Source organism: Nannobrachium achirus (genome assembly GCF_963921795.1).
Source record: "Nannobrachium achirus genome assembly, chromosome: 7".
NCBI lineage: Eukaryota > Metazoa > Chordata > Actinopteri > Myctophiformes > Myctophidae > Nannobrachium > Nannobrachium achirus.
In genome coordinates this window covers 49413819-49434784 of record NC_137816.1, presented here as the reverse complement: position 1 = coordinate 49434784, position 20966 = coordinate 49413819, and the positions used below count along the sequence as shown (strand labels likewise).

Sequence of the window (20966 nt, the reverse complement as noted above, 5' to 3'; positions counted from 1 at the left end):
GGCGTGGCCTATATGGGGAGATGCGTCATGACCCAAGGAATCCAGGGAAAAAATATTTTTAATTTTCCGACCTACGGTTCAAGAGTTACAGGCCAAAACGTAAAGTGGGGTGTTATGGCGCCACCATGCGGCCAAATGACACAATTATTTTTTATTTAATCCTTGAAATCATTATGAACCTCCTCTCCAAGTCTTGAAACTCTAGCCCCTATGGTTTGCGAGAGACAAATAATTGAATGTGAGTTTTTGCAATTCCCATTATAAGTCAATGGGGAAAATTAATTCACTAATAAATTAATATCAATTAAACTATTGAACCTTTCTCTTAGCAAGTTACTAGCCCACTATTCCCGAGTAAGCCGGTCGATTTGACATATGGCGCGAGTGTGTGGTGGCAAAACTGTGGGACTAGTAGCGTGCCGAAGTTTAGGAAGTTCAGGCTACATACAGACACACACACAGACCCACACGGCCACGTATAGGGAGCCTGTGCTTCACACAGCTCCAAAAATTGTGAGTACTTTTTTCACCACTGTGGTAGACTGAGGGGCTCACATCAGCTATTTGAGTGTTATGTGATATTATTTAATATATTTAATTGTAAATAATCAGAATACATAGGGGCTCCTGGTAGTGGTATTGACTTGCCCCATTGGCCCATAATAATTCATTCTCTTATTTACCTTTAATATGATTTATTCGTGTGGTTGCTATAGGCAACACACTATTGTTCTCTTCCAACTTTATAGAGTAACGTTTAGCCAATGAGGAAGTAGCATTCTCTGCTTCTTCATTGGCTAAAAGTTTCTCTGTAGAGAGTAACCCCATTGACTTGAATTGGAAAAGGCACAAATGGCAACCACACTCGCAATTTCCCAGAATTTCATCTAGTTTAAGTTTGTTCTTGCTTTAATAAAATAAAATAAATAATCTTGTTTGAAATGACCAAACGTGCATAGCGATGATGTCACTGGTAGGTTTCTGAGTGGTACCATAATATCATGAGCATTGATCATGTGCTCCTTTAACAAACTCAGATATCAATGATGGTCCCTTACTGTTTCCATGCAGTACAACAGAACGTACCAATAGCATAGCCTGTGTATCAAATATACAGCATGTGCACTTTTATAAAAAAAAAACACATTTTAATAATTAAATAATTCTAAAAAGGTAATACTGCAAAAGCACATTAATGTACAGCTCTTATGACTGACATGAGTGATGACATCTCGAATTGAAAGCTACAATTGTCCATAACACAATCAATAGTATGTTTATCATCACTTTTTTGTCAACAATATGTCTCTTTTTATTGGCGATTGTTTAATGTGAATCAAATTGATATTATCAAAAGGAGAAAATTACTGCTGACCTTCACAAATAGATTCAGATTCTGGAATACTATTCTTCTCTTCCCAACAATAGCAAACTTCTCAATTACCGGTATGTCAATTAATTAGCATGCAACTTGTAAACAACGGCCTGATGAACTTCAATAAAATAAAACATAAAAACAATCCTTCTTCTCAAAGTTATAACAAATAGTTAACATATCATCTGTAATGTGTTATCTATCTGTCCTGGATTAAAGCTTTTTATTGATGTATCTTTACATGGATTAAAGCTTCTACTTCTACTTCTGTCCCTGATTCTTTGTACCTTGGAAATGTCACCCAAACCTCTTTTATCGTACCAATAGTCATTCCCTTGTTGTGGCTCTTAAATGCCAACATACTGTAGGCTTCTTCCATTTCAGACAATTGAAAAATGTAATATGTAATAATTTCTCTTTCAGCTGGTGACAATGGCCGGGTTTCCCAAAGTGATTTTAGCCCATCGTAGCTCACACATGGTCGTAGAGACCAAGCCCCGATCGCCATGTTCCCGTGTTTACATGGGTTCGGGCAGAGAGACTTATTCATCCCCCTACAACTACACCAACATTCAGATTTCACAAACAAAGTGCTTAATAAAGTCTGATACCTATCTAAATACGGTACAGCTTTCTATAATTACCTGTGTCCTCAGTTTTCTTTAATAAGAAGCCTTTTTATCAGATCGGTGTCTGTTTATCTCAATGGGGTTGGTGCGCATGGGGAACACCAGGAAATACATGGGAAACAGAACACGATCGGATAAAGGCTTCTTATTAAAGAAAACTGAGGATACGGGTAATTATAGAATGCCGTACCGTATTTAGACAGGAGTGAGACTTTATTAAGCACTTTGTGAAATCTGAATGATGGTGTAGTTGTAGGGGGTTAAATAAGACGCTCTGCCCAAACCCATGTAAACACGGGAACATGACGGTCGGGGCTTGGTCTCTACGACCATGCGTGAGCTACGATGGGCTAAAATCGCTTTGGGAAACTCGGCCAATGACATTTGGAAAAAAAAGCAAGAGACAATTATTCTGAGGAATCATCATGGTGGCAGTGAAATTGTTCGTGAGAGACAGAGAGACATAAAGAGAGAGAGAGAGAGAGACAGACAGCGACAGACAGACAGAAACATTCAAGAAAATATAGACAATTTGAGTACTACTCTCCTGAGTGTGTTTCCAGGTCTGTGATCAAGACGTTTCCATCGGACTCTTGAGTCTGTGAGTTGGACTGTCTGTAGTAAGCACTACCAAGGCTAGGGAGTCTGTGAAAGCGTGAGGTGTTCCTCTTGTACACAAACCACATCACTACTGCCAGCACGCCAAACACCAGTATAGCCACCAGGACTGCAGCTGGGACAATGCCGTGATGCAAGCCTGGAACATAGATGAACACATTTAGTAATTATTTCTGTATGTTGTTTTTGTATTTTATGTTCATATGACCATAAATGCTCCTCTCTATGTGTTCACTTATTGCTGATAACTGCAAAAAAAGAAAGAAAAAAAAAGATTGTTTACCATTTATTGGTTCCACTTCCACCTCAGTGATATCTGCAGAATAACCAACATTGGTCAAGAGACAGTTGTACACTGAAATCTTGTGATAACCTTCTTGCAAGGTGTGTCTATCAACTTTTGATTTGCGAACAATTTTGTTGGTTTGCATCATGAAGCATGTATGTAAGTGCTAGGATGCGTTGTACCAAAAGTGTGATTTGTTCAACATCCCCCAGGACTGTTTAGGAGATCAGGATAACAATAAAGCCAGATTTAAAAGAATACAGACACAGAGGATCAATGCAAGATAGTTGAGGCAAATAATTTGGTCCAAAAATATCCATCCACAAATATGTCTACCTGAATGTATTTCACAGATGAAGCCGTGCCGCTCAGAGCACTGTTGCAGTTGCCACACCCCATCAAGCAACCGCCTAGTTGCACAGATGCCGGCAGTCAGCATGCTGGGATCTGGCTCGTGGAAATTCCAGAGGGAGTGTTCCGAATCCATAGGTGAGCCATCCAGCCATGCCATAGAGTCAGCTAGAATCAAATAAATGAAGCTTACTGTACTGTACAACTCAACATGTGTGACAATCGAGTAATCATAGACATAGAGGGATTATGGGAGAATGACTGTACTCACTATCTGTGTTGAAATACATCCCGAGCCATATTCTCTGTTGGTGGTCATGATTGTGGTCCATAAGTTGGTCCATGAGGAAGTTATCCACTTTATAGCCCTCGATAGTCAGGAGATCAGATGAGTTGTCTGGAAGTGAGGAAAGTTTAGTTTGATCCAAAGGAGAAGCTTTGTGTGCTAACATTTTATGGATAACTGGAACGACGGAAACAAAAATGACGTTCAAAGACCCTTTCTTACCAAAGACAGATAAGGCTTTATTGGCAGGTTAGTTCATAAAGGATGATTACAAACCAACATTTCTCGTCCTTTGTCAATCTGTGTCCCGATCTTTAACCACTTTCAACCTGGTGTCCTTATTTTGGTCTTGTCATTATAGGGGAATATATTTATACGTTTTCTAAAATGTTCTAAATTACAAGATCTATTTTACGAGGGAAACCTGTTCAGGGCAAGGTTATTATAGGTTTGCATTTTTCATTAGTTTCTATTTTAATTTCATTTAGACTTTTTGTTTTCGATTTCTGTTTAGTATTTATTTGTTTTAAAAGCAGAGACTGCCACTTAGTGTGCCCTGTTCGTCTGTTTGTAATGTCGATGCCAGTTCCCTTGGGTGTAATCATGGCTCTCAGGAATCCCCTGTCCCTGCGCCAGTGTTGACGGCGGGTTCCTGCTGGGTGGGGCACTTTGAGCGCCTGGCTGCCTGAGTGTCATCACGATACCATCACGCTGTCCAGCGTCGCAATTCCTTCCCTCCCTTTCTACGACCTGGAGACCCTGCCCCACCCTCCTGCACCTACCACCTTCTGAATGTGATCCTGCCTGCACTGATCTGGGAGGCCAGGCAGAGGGTTTTGTCGCCTAACATTATTGTGTGCCACGGACGTGGGACTGACGTTTCAGTCAGCACTGCCAAGGTCCTCGGGGCAGCCGCTGTGCCGCACTCATGTCAGCTTGAGGTGTTGGCAGATCTTCGTTGGCGCTCCGGTCGGCACCTTCCCCTTATGCATGGGCATCTGCTCTACTATGTGCCAGAGTCCTTGCAACCCATCCTGATGCCGTCTCCTACCTTGACCACCAGTTTCTGCCCTCTGCTCCGCATTGATGTGTCTGGATGACCTGACTGAGAGACTGTCATGATCGCGGCATCAATTCTGTCCATGTCCAGTGTGCCCCTGTTTTGTCCCTGATGTGACTGTAGTGTTTGCCTAGTGTGCCCTCCCCCTCCCTTTCCTACTCCATGTTCCCTTGTTGTCACCCTTCCCTCTCCCTATTGTGCCTTGATTGCTCAAGGGGATTCACACTACCAGCTGTGCCTTGTTAGTGAGTTCCAGAGACTTTAAAGACTGCCGGTGTTCGTCCGGTTGTTGTTCATTGTCTCCGCCAATCCGAAGGCGTGACCAAGACCATGTTTTGTACCCTGTCCGTCTGTGTGTCAGTCCGTTCGTCCGTCCGCCCGTCCGTCCATTCGTCCACCAATCTGTGTGTAGCTAATCGACGTGAGCAGCAATCGATGTGAATGTGTGCACACACTCACTCCCTGAATGCCAGAGCAGAACCTCTGCCCCAGATTTTCACATCAGCCTGTTACAGTATAGCACCACCAGGAGGCAGAGTTTTGCAGATAACACCTACAGATTGTGTCCAAACATGTACACAGTATCATGTTATCAAGAACATGCAACAGTGGCATAAGGGAAGAAAGTAATGGCACCAATAGAATCTAACCTGTCAATAAGGGTGTTTTATATATTTACAATAAGAAGAGTGCCTTGGACCTTTGTTCTTGGTTAGCAGAATGATCAAAACGGCATCTCTTTTTAACCTCTAGTGGGATTAATGCAGGTCTGCAACTGAAGAAAGTAATGAAGCTGGTAGGGAGCTTTTCACAATTAAGACAGAAAATGCATATTGAATCTTGAACACCTTACTTTTCTGTTTGCAGTAATTTCTGGCCTCTTCATAAGTGAGTCTCTGCACCAGAGGCTCAAAGAAATAGCAACCATCATCAAATTCCACCCAAGTGGCGGGACACGCCATCTCAGAGGTGACAAACGCTTTACTCCCTGCAAGGCAAACAGACTGTTATCTCCCATGACGACCTCACACTGTAACGTTTAAAAACATTTCATTAGTCATACTCAGTGGTGTAGAGTAACAAAGTAAATTTAAGTCCTGTACATACTAGGGCTTTCACTTCAAGCATTTTTTACAGATCGACTAGTTGAAGCCACTGGTAGTCGACTAGTCGACTAGTCGTTAACATATTATGTCATAATAAAGAGCGCTGTGGCACGGCTTTCACAGCAGCCAAGTTACCATGACAACAGATACTCACACACAAACCCCACGTGTGCAAGTCAGTGCAACAACAAGACCAGCATTTCACAATCGCCACATCCATTTGAGCTGCTACAGTAATAGAAAGCCATGCTTACTCACCAATAGCTGCTGTCTCTCGTAAACAAAGGACATATATCCATTTCCATGGTCGGCTAGCCAGGCTAGCTGGCTAGCTCGCTACACAACACAAACACTCCTCTGTCTTTTAATTACTTCTAATCAAACGAACGTGCGGAACGTCTGTCGGTCTGTTCGTTGTAGCAAGAACTGGCCTGTCCTCACTTGCTGCTATGATCGCGCTACGATGTTATACTGTTAAACAACTATATTCTGACTGTAGGACTAGTCTCACAACTCACTGCTGTGTGCAGACGCGACACGGAGCACTTTAGGTGAACTCTGGGTGAACTCCACTCCACTGTCTTTGGGAATATTAACCCCTCGGTGGGGAGATGCAGCAAGGTGTGTGTGTGACTGGATAATAATATTCCGTTTGTAATGGTTGTTAGACATAAAACAACTATAATCGAATTGAAATGAGTTTGCTAGGTCTTCATAAAAAAAAAAAAAAAAAAAAAACGAAAATATTTTTATTTTATTTATTTTTTTCGACTTTTCGACTAGTACCTACAAGATCGACTAGTGGTTATACTAGTCGACTAGTCAACTAGTCGACTAGTCGGTGAAAGCCCTAGTACATACTGGAGTATTTGAAATGTTCTATAATTTTACTTCTACTCCATTACATCTCAGAAACAAATATTATATTTTTATTCCTCTACAGTTATTTTGAAAACTAATTGTGGTTACTAGTTAATTTGTATAGATATTTTGATAATTATAACAAAAACTATAAATTATAACAAAACATACAGTAACCACTTCAGCCATGTACATTTTGGCCATTTGAAAATAGCCGATCTACAAGCTCAGCTTATACTGTAGATCTGCTATTGTCAAAAGATTTCTAAATGTAACATTCTGCATAACGAGTACTTTTACTTTTGGTACTCTGTCTAAAGTATATTTTGATGGCAATATTTTAGTACTTTTACTCAAGAAACAAGTATTTCTACATTGTGGTATTGATACTTTTGCTTAAGTACTTCTTCCATCAATGGTAATGTTATACTGACTTGGCGGGGGTACATGACACAGTCCTGGCAATGGGGTATCACAGTCAGCTCTCCTCCAGCCCCCGCTCACGTCCATGTAAACACACTCTGCTGTCACCGAGTCGTCTTCATCGGCCGCGTCCCAGTGTGTGTACACAGTGCTACTACTGTCTGACCACTGGTAGTTGATGCCATCCTGTAAGGAAACAACACGACAGATCTCTCAGAGAGGCACTCCACACTTCAGGTGGCACTGGGTTAGTGACACCGTAGAAAGAAAACATGATGGTCATGAACCGAACGCCTCGATAAAAACTGGTCACTACGACGGCAGTGCCTGTCACTTAATATACATGCAAAGGGGCAGACCGGAAACAGGAGTTTGGCTGAATGAGAACAAATCAAGCTGGAAGGTGAGAAAGCAAAAGAATGCCGTCGAGCAGCAATAAAGCTCGAAAGACAGAGAGGGAACGAGGGGACAGATGCATGTAGAGAATCGATTCCCTCACTTCTATGGGAGCTCAGGGATGCACAAACTCTCCTCTGCCTGCCTGCTGGGAAAGCATACTGTATGCTAGTGGACAGCATACTTCCACATACTGTAGGCTGACAGCCAGGAGAAAAGCCCTGGGGAAATGTGATGCAACTGTCACAGTCCACGGAAGTCAATCCCACTAGTAAACTAGCGGGGAAGTAACATGTCAAGAATGTATTTAAAGGACATTCCTGAAATATTTTGTGGGTATTTATTTACTACGATACAATGTAGACCTTTGTTTTGTACCGGTATGTGTTTTCATTGATTGACATGATATGAAATTTTTCTTAACTACAAAAGACTTTGAGACTGTACATTTCTTTAAACCCCCCTAATAGTCTTTTGATGAAGAACATAAGATGACATGTGACGCAACAGAGTGACTTCTAAGCATGAAACCCGTGTGATAGTGTGAGATTTGTCAGATTTGCCTCAGCTGCAAAGTAACAGCTCTGAGAACATAATTCCTATTCCCTTCAGTTCTACATTATTTTGTTTTGTTCCACTTTTGCTTTGGTAATGTTAACGTATGTTTTCTCATGCCAATAAAGTCCTTTGAATTAAATTGAATTGAAAGTGATAGTGGAAGTTGCAATGGTGGGGGTGGGGGATTAAGGAACCCATACAACATGCATACATAACACATGCACTGGCTGGGCAATCCATACTCACTAATCAGTGTCAAACGTAAATGAATGCAGACATATCACACAGACACGCACGCACAGCTCTAATTCCAAGGTCACCTCGCAGACACAATATACAGTAGACAATGCAGAGCTACGCAGTTACAGTACATATCGTGCAATGGGTACATACGTCTTGACTATACAGTCCAATCCAGTGGGGCACTGCCAGTCTATTGACAAGGACAGTAAGGAAGGCCTGGTGGTAAGGGTCTGTAATGCTCACTAGGTCAGAATCATTCTCTAGGCACACATGCAGCGCCTCGTACCAGCTCATGTTGCCTGGCACAACCTTATAGCTGCGGTTCTTATACTCAATATTGTCAGGGAGAGGGTGGTGATAGGAGTGGGTGGGGGGTTTAGATGGGTCTGGGATAGAGAGGGAAAAAAAGAGAAAAGAAGAAGGGAGGGATATAAGAAAAGGAGAGAAAGAGAGGTATGGTCAGAATGATTGTTCAAGAACATTAAAAAAAGACTAAAAAAGAGGAGCAGAGCTGTCCTCTTCGGAGGCACAGCTTGACACTTCTCGTTAACCAATGAAGATGCTTCACACAACTAATCTATGTCCATTAGTCAGTCAGACAGCTACTATGAGGACAGAGATACGCATGACCATTAAGAGTCATTTACAAACAAAAGCATTTTAATTTTCAACTGACAGAAAGACAGAATCACACATCAATTTTCGCTTTTAAAAAGGGTTTGGGTCATTTTTGTCGAACGATACTTGTCAAAGAGTATTGTGGCGAGGTATACATTAGTCATTAGTATCACTCATAAATGAAAGCAACAGTGAACACTCAGAATTTCACTTAATTATAACAATAATCCCAGAGAGAATGAAATAAATAAAAGAACAAGAGAGACCTAGACCGGTTAATGACAGTCAATGGGAAGATAGAAACGACAGCAGGTCAATGAGCACATGGTCACATCGGAGACAGAGAAAGAGGCGATGACGGAGCAATCACACAATGAAAAGGAAGAGACAGAGAGGCGGAGGGGAATCTTACCCTGGGGTTTCTGACACACAAAGCCATACCCACTCTCTGAACACTTCTCATCGTACCACTTCCCGGTCAGGTGGAAGTTGTGGTTGTTGGAAAGAACAGTACAAAGAGGGTCATCACTAGCCAGCGGTCCGTGGAGCCACTCGTCATCCTGTCCGTTCATACACACACACACGTGTCATGCACACACACACACACACACACACACACACACACACACACACACACACACACACACACACACACACACACACACACACACACACACACACACACACACACACACACACAAACTACATTCATTTTCGAGTCCACAATGTTGATGATGATGATATAGGTACTGACAAACTGACACTTTTGGAACACATCATCAAACAACTGTTTAACTCAGTGGTGAAAGTTGGCAAGTTAGGCCAGTGGTTCTCAACCTGTGGGTCGGGACCCCCAGGGGGTCCCCAAATTATTTTGTGGGGTCCCCAGGTGATCAACTTAATGTGCAACAATGTTTTCTCACTCAACAGAAAAACAAACCAACACAAAGTTTAAGTGAATAGAGGGTATATGCACATTTCTAAAATCACAAATTAAACAGTGGCCAAACTGTCAAATATTAGAGCCAGAAATTGTGAAAATAGAGGCGTTGTGAGCATGTAGATCGGCTATTTTCACAATAGAACTGTGTTATACAAAATGGAATGCCTCAACTCTTTGTGCTTGCCAAATATGATTATTTTGGGGGTCGCAGCCTGAAAAGGTTGAGAACCACTGAGTTAGGCTGACAAATAGAGCTTACAGTGAGAGAGCTCTTAGGCTCTATGGGAGACCAGTTGGTGTAGCTGACTGGTTTCCCGTTGGACCATTTCATGGTGTCCTCATCCCGCAGACCAATCCACACGCCCACCGAGCTGCCCTGGAGCAGCATGGTGACAAAAGCTGGAGAAAATATGGCATGATAGAAGATGATAAAAACAGCAGTACTCCTTTCAGGACGTTGAATGAAACAATTTATTAACCTTTGTTTTGGGTTAATTTGAGGGCACCCTCATGGCCTATCTTACACCAGGCAGAAAATGGCGCTAAGCGCAGATAACCCCCCATGTTTAGGTCTTAAAATGAGGTGTGGTCAGTCAAATTGTTGGCACATTGCTATCTAGAGGGAGTGAGAAATGTCAGAGAGCAAATATGCTTTAGACCGGCTCTGAAGTCTGAACTGCCCGTGCAGACCCCCAGCACATCATTTCCCCACAATTTAAAGAGCATATAAGGTGGGTTCTGAATGCACACACACACACACACTGCTTGCCATCAATATCCATCCAAATGCAACATATCACTCACTTTCAACACAGTAGATGACAATGTTGAGAGACACAGCATTGAGTTAACAAAATGTATTTCCTCCAGGAAATGTGCTGCAAGATGGATGATTGTATAGTGTTATTACCTTGTTCGAGCTCATCCTCGATGGCCACTAGTGAACCTTGGAAGGAGGAGCAGATGGACTGGGCATCTCTCCAGCTCTTCCCCTCCTTAGGACTGTCAGGGAGGTGCAGCATGAGACACTGGACAGTACACACACAATACAATCAGGGCTAAATGAAATATATACTTATCATGGTCATGGACATACATTTGATCATTTAGCAATGGCTACACATTTGTGATTTTGATTCATGGGTAGGGAATGTACATATACTGTTAACGAATCAATAGTGCCTCTGTGAGTGTGTATTCCTTATTGAGGAATACTCCACAAGACTGGATTTAATTGGCATCTCCCCTGCCTGGATGATTAAACTAGTGGCAATAACGGCTGAGCTCCACCGGAGCCAAGGAGCATTGCATTGCGTTGCGTCAGTGTTCGCATCAGGTAACGTTTCCTTTGTAATCAATAAAAGGTACTGTACTACAAATGCTGACGTTGCATTGTGTTGCGTTGTGTTGCGTTGTGTTCGATGGCTGCGTCCAACCTATAAAATTCCACTAAGATAAATTTTTGAAAGCAGCACTGATGCCGAATGCACGCACCCACTCACATCTAGTGTCTTAAAATAATGACATAAATTGTATTATTGTTGGACTACAATATTGTACCAACATTACAAGCAGTTGTCCTTGTCCCAAAAACCCACATTTGAAATTAGTGCTAATAAGGTTTGTACTCTACAGTGGCTGCCAAATGGAATCAAATTTGAGAGTCCATTCCAATCAGACTAGTTAAATTAACACTAGGCTGCAGCTCCATTTGGTTCCATTTAGACTAGTTAAATAAACACCAGGCTAGTACAATTTTAATGTAGTACATACCGGTACATAACCACTATAGCACTCGACTTGTGAAAATATGAACCCTTCTGAATGAATGAATGAATGAATGAATGAATGAATACGGAAAAGTGCCCTGAACATGAGGTCCAATATCAAATTGATGACGTTGATGCTGGTGATGCAACACAGGGCAATGCTCCTGTGGTGCTTTGGTGACAGCCAGGTAGTCCTCACCAAGGTACAACACCTGCTTGCCAATGTTCATATTCCACAACACATGTCCTTCAAAACATGGACAATAAAACAGAGCAGCTGGTGAGCCCCTGGGAGGCAATTTTCCAGAGTCAAAAAGGTGGAGGTCTGGGTGTTCAAAACTGTGAATGGACGTACAGTACACTGCAACAAGGCTATTATGTGCAGAACATTCTTGCTTGCTGCCGGGGTTAAAAAGCGACTAATGTCTTCAATTGCCAGAATTTTACCTTTTAATGTGCACGATGGTCACGGGTCATGCACGGATATAATGCACAGATCATGCACCACAAGTGTGCACACCATTCACAGCTTTCAAACAAAAAGAATCTGCTTGGAAATCCGTTCAGGCATTCAAAAGACAGAGGCTATAGTGTTTTCTTCAAATATAAACAAACATGGCTGCCATGTTTGAAAGATAGAGCTGTTCTGGGAGTCAAACATGCATTTCGCCATGCCGAAACCGGAAGTAGGAAGTGGGGGGGGGGGGGGGGGGGGGGGAATCGACTCAGAAAACTCGTGTTTGGCACAGGGGCATATACGGCCAAAACTCGTGAAACTCGTGTTTGGCACCAAGTGTGTTAAAAACAACAACGTGGCCGTACGAGAGCTGCCCAGAGCCTCGCTCCTATTGGACTTGATCAGCTCCTGGGATTTCGGGAAAAAGTTCCCAATGGGAAACTCAGCGCAAAAGTGGATGGTTTTGGCCGGGGCCTGGCCAGATTGAAATGACCCGCACAAAACCCGACTTCAACTCCGGTGGGCATGCATGGGGCACCGATAGTGATGCTGCCCTTGGTGCTGGTGCTGGCCGTGGTGCTGAAGTGGTCAGGGTCACTAAGTAGTAAGTGACAGTAATCACGGACCTATGAAGAGGCTTCTATTGATGCTGACAGATCACCATGTGTAACATCTGGGATTCGAACCCCGGTCTCACGGTCTTCAGGCAGCGTCTCTGAGCCACTCTGCTACAATCATTGACATCCCCCCACCGCGAAACCCAATTGTAGGTGTCACCTACAGATTTTTGGTTTTCTGTATCCATAAGTAATTCATACATGCAAATAACTAGTAAGATGCCTCAGGGCTAACATCGCGCAAATTCTTAGCCATCTGGCCAGTGATGTATATCGGACCAGTTACCCATATATGGAGACCCCTGAACCAGCCACACAGATATGGGCTGTCTTCCTCCATATATGGGCATTCCCATATGAAGTCCTGTTAGATATGGGCTTAACACATATGGTGCCAACCCCGAGTTTCCCGAGTTTGTATTGGTACTACCGCTGTGCCAACCCTGAGTTTCCCGAGTTTGGGCCGTTTTTGAAAAAAAAAAAAAGTTTTCTTTTTTTCAAATTCTTTTTTTTTTCAAAAGTTTTTTTTGGACCTCCAGAAATGTATTAGGCATGATCGCGATCGCGAAATTGCATGTTTAACCCCCATACCAACTCATTCTTTCAAACATGGCAGCCATGTTTGTTTACATCTGAAGAAAACATAATGGCTGATAAATCATGAATGCCTGAACGGATTTCCAAGCGGATTTTTTTGTTTGAAAGCTGTGAACAGCATCTACACACGTGGTGCATCATCTAGGCATGGGCGTGCACTTTTTACACAATTGCACAATTACATGGAAGTCTATGGTAACCATGGCAACGCGAGACATTGAAGAGAAAAAATCATTGCAACATAAGTGTTAATATTGATGACATCAGGGATCTCCATATAAAGGGATTCTGGGAAATACCCATATATGGACTTTTACATAGGTGATGTCACCTGTGATATCACCTGTGATGTCACAGTGATGTGTCAGGGGAACCACAGTGTCAGTCGTGACCTACATAGTAAACTTGTGACCTATGGTCGCAATCAAACAAATGGGTGGGTTATTTGTTTGACAGCCCTAGTGTGCACATGCGTGTATGCATTTGTGAACCTTGTGTCCAAAGTAGAGCCATCTGTCTGGACATCCTCCAATGTAGTGTGGTTCTCGGGGCGTCTCCACCACGGAGACGGTCCTCCTCTTGCACACATATCCATGAGGTTCAGTGCATGGACACATGGACCACTTCCCTGCAACACAACAAGGACACGAGGCTCAACGTCCATGTTAAATACACTGGAAAATCCTATATTTAACCAATCACCAGTTTAAACCTATATACCTTGTGGACCGAAGTCGGCCAGGCATAGCTGATCTTCAAGCTCACAAACATACAGTATCTGCAATTTTCACTGAATGTTCGCCCCAAGAACTGATTCATTGAATATTTTATTAGACGAAAATGAAGAAAAGTACAAGTATAGTCAAAACTAAAAAGGTAGTACAGTACAAGTACAGTTTAACACCCCAAATAGGCCCCTTTATGTACGGTCTTGTTTACGTTGGAGGTCCCTGGTATTCAATTCATGGACATAAAAAATAGCAACAAAAAACATTCAAATATCATTGCAATTATAAAACACTATATGTACAGAGTAGGGGGAAAAGGGGGGGCAGGGATAAGGTATGGGGGGGGGGGTGTTCACTTCTCGCCTGTCTATGGGAGAAGTGATAACTACCTCCGCCTCTGGCCTCCTGAAAGGTGAATTTTCAGGGCAGTTTTGAAGGAGGCCAGCAAACTACATGTTTTTTTTAAGTAAAGTAGTCAAGGAATTCCACACTAGGGTAGTAGGGTGGCAGTGTTGTAGAAGGAGAATTTACCCATATTTGTCTTATGGGTTTGTGTTATCAGATCGTTGTGTGCGCTCCCTCTGGAATAACACGAGAAACACTCGGATTCAGATGTGGTCAAGTCTGAGAGTGTAATCAAATAGACCTGTGAGACTTTGTTTGGTTATATTTGTGTACGCTGTTACCACATTAGCAGCTGCTGTTCATTGGGGCGATGCTTCAACATGGCCGCTGCGATTAGGGGAAAGCTATGCCTCCTAATGCATGTGTGCCCCAATGTACAGTATGTCTATGGAAGCAGGAGGTTTCTCCACAATTTAAATCATCATCATCATAACTCATAATGCTAGTGTGCCCCATTGTATGTCTATGGAAGCATGTCTCTCCACAATTTAAATCATCATTAACCGCCTGAATTCCCAACTGATATTCAAGCAGTTTGGTTTGTTACTAATGTCAGACATGTACCGTAGTTACCGGTATGTCACGTTATGATAAAGGATACTTGGTTAAATTACAAATATGGGTTTCATACTAAAACACCTTAACATGGCATGGCAACTGGCAACAGTAATGGTTATAAAAGAGAATTTTAGGCAAATTCAGGCATTATTTTTGCAGTGGAGTTGACCCGGCTGCCCATATATGGTGCAGACATATGATCCAGAGGCCAATGCGGTATCATGTCATAGTATGCCTACTGTAGGTATGCACACTTTGCACATCCATTGTACAAATGGATGAATTAACACTGAGGATTTCACTGTGTACACATTTTACAATACAATGCTGCTCATGTGCATATTTGTGTTCATATTTACCTGATGCAGAGGACATGGTAACACATACGTTCTGCTTCACTGGGCCGCCGTAGGCGCTCCCTTCTGCCCAGTTCTGGAAGCCCAGCTCTGTGTTATCGCTCCAGCTGCAAATGACACACACACACACACACACACACACACACACACACACACACACACACACACACACGTTAATTGAGTGTAATAGCACACATACCGTACCTCCCTTATTGATATAAGTGATATGGCAAACAGGAAACATGTTCCAAGACACACACACCTGACCTCTTCCCTTGGCACGTCAATGGACAATCCAATCCACCAGTTTGTTGGGCCAACGGACAGCTGGAGAGAACAACAGGAGAAACAAAGTTAACTTGCCCACTCTTTAAAAGGGAATTTACCACTTCAAGTGCACTGGGCTGTAAGATGGGCTTTTCAGGGCCTCTCGTGCCTGGAGAGGCCATTCAGGTCCACTTGTTGGCCCGTGACTCTCCTACTTCATGAGCTGTTTCATTCTGGCAAAAGCTGTTGCCTTTCCTATTCCCTGAATATGGTGTGTACTTGTGTTTTAGCTGATGCTTATGTAATTGCGACCGTGATGCTCTGATGTCACTGTGATGTCAGGGGAACCAGAATGGGTTTGCCGCTCTGACATCACGCTCTGGCTTGATGTTCCTTTTATGCTCATATATGAAGATCGCTGAGTCACACTTGGCAATGAATGCCCATGTTTGGTAATGCCCATATATGGGCATGTTCTGACATCACATTGTTGACTATCATGCATATATGGGTAACTGGTCCGATATACATCACTGGCCAGATGGCCAAGAATTGGTCGCATGTCGCCCTGAGGCGTCTTACTCGTATATCCTGTATATACTGTATATTTACTGTACAGTCAGTGTGTGGATGCATGTCAATAGGGAGGAAAAGTGACAACCTTCGCCATCTGCTGGTTGCATAAATAAATATTGAGTCATGCATTTCAAAAAGATTTAACTTCCATGAAAGAGTCATTTTGCAATAGTTTGAAAAACACATCATCTTTGAATAAGCTATAATAGAATGAGCTCTGTTTTATTGGAACACCACTCAAAGAAGAAGAAGAAGAAAACATGGTTCAGACCCAAAGTATTTAACAAGTGAGCTAATAGTGACATCATTTAGACAACAACCTTTTGGAAAAACACTGTCAATTTATAATTAGAAACGCTTAGATATTGTTCAATATACCTACCATGATATACCATACCAATATAACATGACTTTCCCTCAAGATATCCTAGCCTAGATAATTTCACACTAACAACAATAACAGGCTTACAACCTCATATGAACTTCTGTTCTGTTTCCTGGATACCAAATTAGAAACATTCTGTTTGACAGCTGTTATCTAGCTACTACTACCTTGGCAGAAATGTCACTCCACAAATACAGTATTAGACAACAGGAAATACTCTAGGCCAATACACAATACACAAATCAGAGAGAGGGGAACAGAACAAGCTAGTTACTATAATGAGAAAAATAAAAAACTACTAGAAAAAGGCAAAAATGGATACTGTAAATATATTTCTTCTCTCTAAAATAACTAAGCGCACTGTCTGTTGTGTTTAGTCATTCACTTAATACTGGCTATGAGCCTGGAATGACATATTTCAGGGCTATTGAAACTTTGTTGTTGCAATATTGCGGCCAGTTTCGGGTCATTGCTGCTGTTGTTGCAATATCACAGGCAGTTTCAGGTTGTTGTTGCAATCTACTTGATTTTTTAAGAAATATAATTTATTTTCTAGGAAAGGCTGAAAAAGGGGACGTTTACTTGCAGCCCATATAAACAGAATGGGTCATGATCCTATGTGGTAAACATTGATCTACATCAGGCGTCTTCAACAGGGGGTCCGGGACCCCTAGGGGGTCCTCAGAGTTACTACAGGATGTCCTCCAAATCTTTGAGTGATAGAAGGTTTTTTTTCCCCTCCTTTTTCATGGTATACAATTATATATCCATATCTGCATATTCTGTGAACTTTAGCCAAAAATAGCAGATCTACAAGCTTATAGATCGGCTATTTTTGGCAAAGACCATTGGTGTAGAGGGGAAAAAGAGCAGACTAAGTACAGAGTGAAAGGTCAAGTTTATTAAGTACCGGTATTGACGGTTCAAGTGGTTAAATATCTGAAAACACAAATCGACAAGAATCCAAAATACACTAATGATTGTGCTGTCAAACGATGAAACTATTATGGATTATAAGGTTGTGGGGGTCCCTGCTTCATCTATCTCTCAACTAAGGGGTCCTTGGCCTGAAAACGTTGAAGACACCTGATCTACATAATAATGAGCAGTATGGATATACAGACCCTTCCCATGCGCTCTTTGACAAAATGCAACTCTTCTCTGGAGTGAATAGACAGCAGGTGGGCTCCCATCATCTGACAAGCAAGGGAGACAGCGTTCCAGCCAAAGAGCTGCTTGGCTAGCAGGTACTCTGCCCCGCGGTAGAACACCCAGGGCTCGCTCTCTGGAGAGGAGCGACATAAAGACAATGAAATACTACACAACTAATACAAACAATACAAAATAAACTACTTGTCAATGAGCTTTCAATAAATGACATAACATTCTTTATAAGGTTTCTCTAAGCCAGGGGTCTTCAACAAGGGGTCTGGGGCCCCTAGGGGGTCCTCAAAGTTACTACAGGGGGGCCACCAGATCTTTGTGATAGGATCATTCTTTTAAATTAACAACCTGAACCCTCGCACCCCTATTCTGAGGGGAACTTTAGTCAAAAATAGCCGATCTACAAGCTCTCAACGCCTCGCAGTGCGAGGCGTCGAGAGCTTGTAGATCGGCTATTTTCGGCAAATAGGTTTGGTGTAGAGGTAAAAAAGAGCATACCAAGTACAGAGTGAAAGGTCAAGTTAACTAAAAACACGAATCGAACATAGACTGATGGCAGTGCTGTCAAACAAGTCTATGAATCTATCTATGAAATCAATTAAAATCTGCATCACACATTTATACAATATGTAGAGGGGGTCCCTGCTTCATCTCTCTCTCAGCTAAGGGGTCCCTGGCCTGAAAACGTTGAAGACCCCTGCTCTAAGCAATGCAATGTCAATTGAACAGAAAAACATTGAAAATGTGACTTACGCTCTGTGTACCAATACGGCTTTATCAGTTCATCACCTAAAAGAAAAAGACAAAGGATTCACAAAATGTGTTTGTTATCTTTTAGGATGACGTTAGGCCAACTGATTCCTGCCCACACACATTTCTGTGTTGCCACAGCTGTCCCTGCTGTATCCTACTGGCTCATCTGCCAGTAAGGAGGCCCACCGAGTATCGTAGAGCCTTCGCCCTACTCCTCCCGCCCAGAACTCTGATAGGTGCCTCCCCCAAACCTTAGGACTATGTGTAGTGACAAATATGCGTGTTTCCTAAACCCACCAGGCTTGAGTTAAAACCTGTCTCGCGCCTCTCAATAATCTTAAGTATGAAAGTGCATATAGTGCTCTTAGTGCGAAGCAATACTATACCTTCCATTACAATAATACACGCAGCATAATACGCCCAAAGCCATATCCAAACAATAACAATTTAACTGATAATCAGTAAGAGTTTTTATTTTAAGCACAATAGTGACAAATTACGGTAATAGCTTTCTCAGTACGTTTTTCTCTTTAGCAAGTTACAAAGTTTTCCCTTTTTTAAGCACAGTGCAAAGTACGTTTTTTTAGCACAGTTTATTTTGAGCACTGTAGTGACAAATTAATAGCTGTGCGTTGTGCAAATGCAGGCTTTTTACAAGTTTTACAAGTACAAGTTTTAAGATTGTCTTCATGCCTTTAGGTCTGACTTAATCCACCCTCCATGTGTCCGACAAGGATTTCAGCCACTCCTGGAAGTTCTCGCGTTTCCGCGAGGCAGGTCTTAACTCAAACCTGGTGTGTTTAGGAAACACGCGACAAATATCACCCTCGCCACCCGGTTTCCCTCCCCCGAGCGGTACACAGATCAATTATTTGCACCAATGTGGATTTGAACCCCAAGACTCTGCGGTAGTTGGCAGCTAATTTACCACCCGAGTGCCATAAACATATTTTAAAATATAACACTGTGTCATGATTGGTTAACTACCCCTCTTCACACAGGGAAGTGTATTTGCCCAATCACAACGTAGTGTTCCTGAATGAATTTAACTCTCCCAGCCATTTACAATAGGCTTGTGCGCCTATACTGCCAGGAATTGTATTAATTTCCAAGTTAGCTTTAATCTAACCCAACAGGGATCATATTGTTGTAGAATGTAGTACTAGTACTATCCACTAGAGTGTGCCCAACGATAATCTCCTAGAGTCTGGACTAGCGAGTGGACAGCAGTAGACCCATAATGGCGGCGCCCATTGGCGGCCATTATGTCTCCCGGTCCGCCGAACGGGAGCTATAAAACACGATCCGAACGTCGTGCGCACGCCATTTACACTCGTTTTTGCTCTTGAGTGACCAATCTGTCAGTCCAGCCATTTTTTTCCGAATGAAAATCGGTCTAAATATGGTAAAGTTTGATAAGAAAAACGTCAACATTCAATGCTGTAAAAAGGCCCATTCTATGTTATGGCCGAACGACTTCCGGGTTACGTCATCGATGATGTCACTTCCTTCGAATATGTAACTTTAGACTAAAATTAAGCTAGAAAGGTCATTTATAGCTCAAAAAATGTCAAAAAAATACCAAAATGATCAGAAAATGATCCCCAAGGCGACGTTTGGCGATCTGGCTGCCTCACCCTCCTCAAAATGGCGATGGAAGGCGATTTGGCTGTGAACTAGTTAAAATATCTTAAAAAATGAACACTGCATCGTGGTTGGTCAATTAAAATACCCATCCCAGTCTGAAGAGCAGATGACAGCTTCCTGTTCTCAACTTTTACACGGTGGAATCAAGCCCCCAGAACCCAGGTCTAGAGTTGAAGCAAAAGGACATGGTGGCCAAAGCTGGAACTGCAGGCGGGGTGAAAAATACATGCACGAGCAAAAGAGCACGCCGCTGGGGTCTGCAACGGGGGTTCAACGGGGGTTCAATGGACGTAAGACGTTCGTCGACATAAGAAAAATTGGATCATCCAGATGATCCAATTCCCCCACAATGCACCTGGATTCAGCTTCTTCCGGGTGCTTCAAAACGCCACTGAGCAACTTACATTGAAATGAATAGCTGGGGGCGGGGCTATCCGCTCTCTATATTATATACTACTCTATGGGTGGAATTACAGACTCTCTGCAGTATTCAAAGATAGTGGAAGAGTTGTCTAGTGTGAGAGACCAGTGATGGCCACGCACACACAGTACCTTTGGAAATGATGCAGATCCACTCATGCTTGGTATCACAGGGCTGAGGCAGAAGGACATTCGTCAGGTCACTGTACACTGCACAATTGCGCCTTTCATCCTCATCATTCTTATCCTCTATGAAGGTCGACACTACCTGCACACACACGAACACACACACGAACACACACACGAACACACACACACACACACACACACACACACACACACACACACACACACACACACACACACACACACACACACACACACACACACGGGGAAACAAAGTTGCATTAATGGGTTTGCATTAACGGGCAGATCTGGATCGATATTGTCATTAAATGTTCAAATGAAGCCCTGTGGCTCTGTCTTTGAGGAGAATACATGAGCAGAATACTTA

At 42.6% G+C, this 20966-nt stretch overlaps 1 protein-coding gene across 1 annotated transcript in view; it reads right to left on the bottom strand.

Annotated features, from left to right (window-relative positions):
• Nucleotides 1–2193: 2193 nt before the first annotated feature.
• pla2r1 (phospholipase A2 receptor 1) overlaps nucleotides 2194–20966 on the bottom strand; it is a gene marked incomplete at its 5' end in the record, with an annotated part of 33080 nt that continues 14307 nt past the window's right edge. Inside the window, 16 exons of the mRNA XM_080730294.1 lie at nucleotides 2194–2761; nucleotides 2906–2938; nucleotides 3245–3427; nucleotides 3531–3656; nucleotides 5459–5593; nucleotides 7007–7181; nucleotides 8343–8578; nucleotides 9223–9367; nucleotides 10013–10152; nucleotides 10664–10781; nucleotides 13685–13821; nucleotides 15244–15347; nucleotides 15503–15567; nucleotides 17593–17753; nucleotides 18386–18421; nucleotides 20585–20720. Coding sequence (XP_080586420.1) covers nucleotides 2544–2761; nucleotides 2906–2938; nucleotides 3245–3427; nucleotides 3531–3656; nucleotides 5459–5593; nucleotides 7007–7181; nucleotides 8343–8578; nucleotides 9223–9367; nucleotides 10013–10152; nucleotides 10664–10781; nucleotides 13685–13821; nucleotides 15244–15347; nucleotides 15503–15567; nucleotides 17593–17753; nucleotides 18386–18421; nucleotides 20585–20720 — 2148 coding nt within the window. The 3' untranslated portion in view covers nucleotides 2194–2543. The remainder of the gene's footprint in view (nucleotides 2762–2905; nucleotides 2939–3244; nucleotides 3428–3530; nucleotides 3657–5458; nucleotides 5594–7006; nucleotides 7182–8342; nucleotides 8579–9222; nucleotides 9368–10012; nucleotides 10153–10663; nucleotides 10782–13684; nucleotides 13822–15243; nucleotides 15348–15502; nucleotides 15568–17592; nucleotides 17754–18385; nucleotides 18422–20584; nucleotides 20721–20966) is intronic.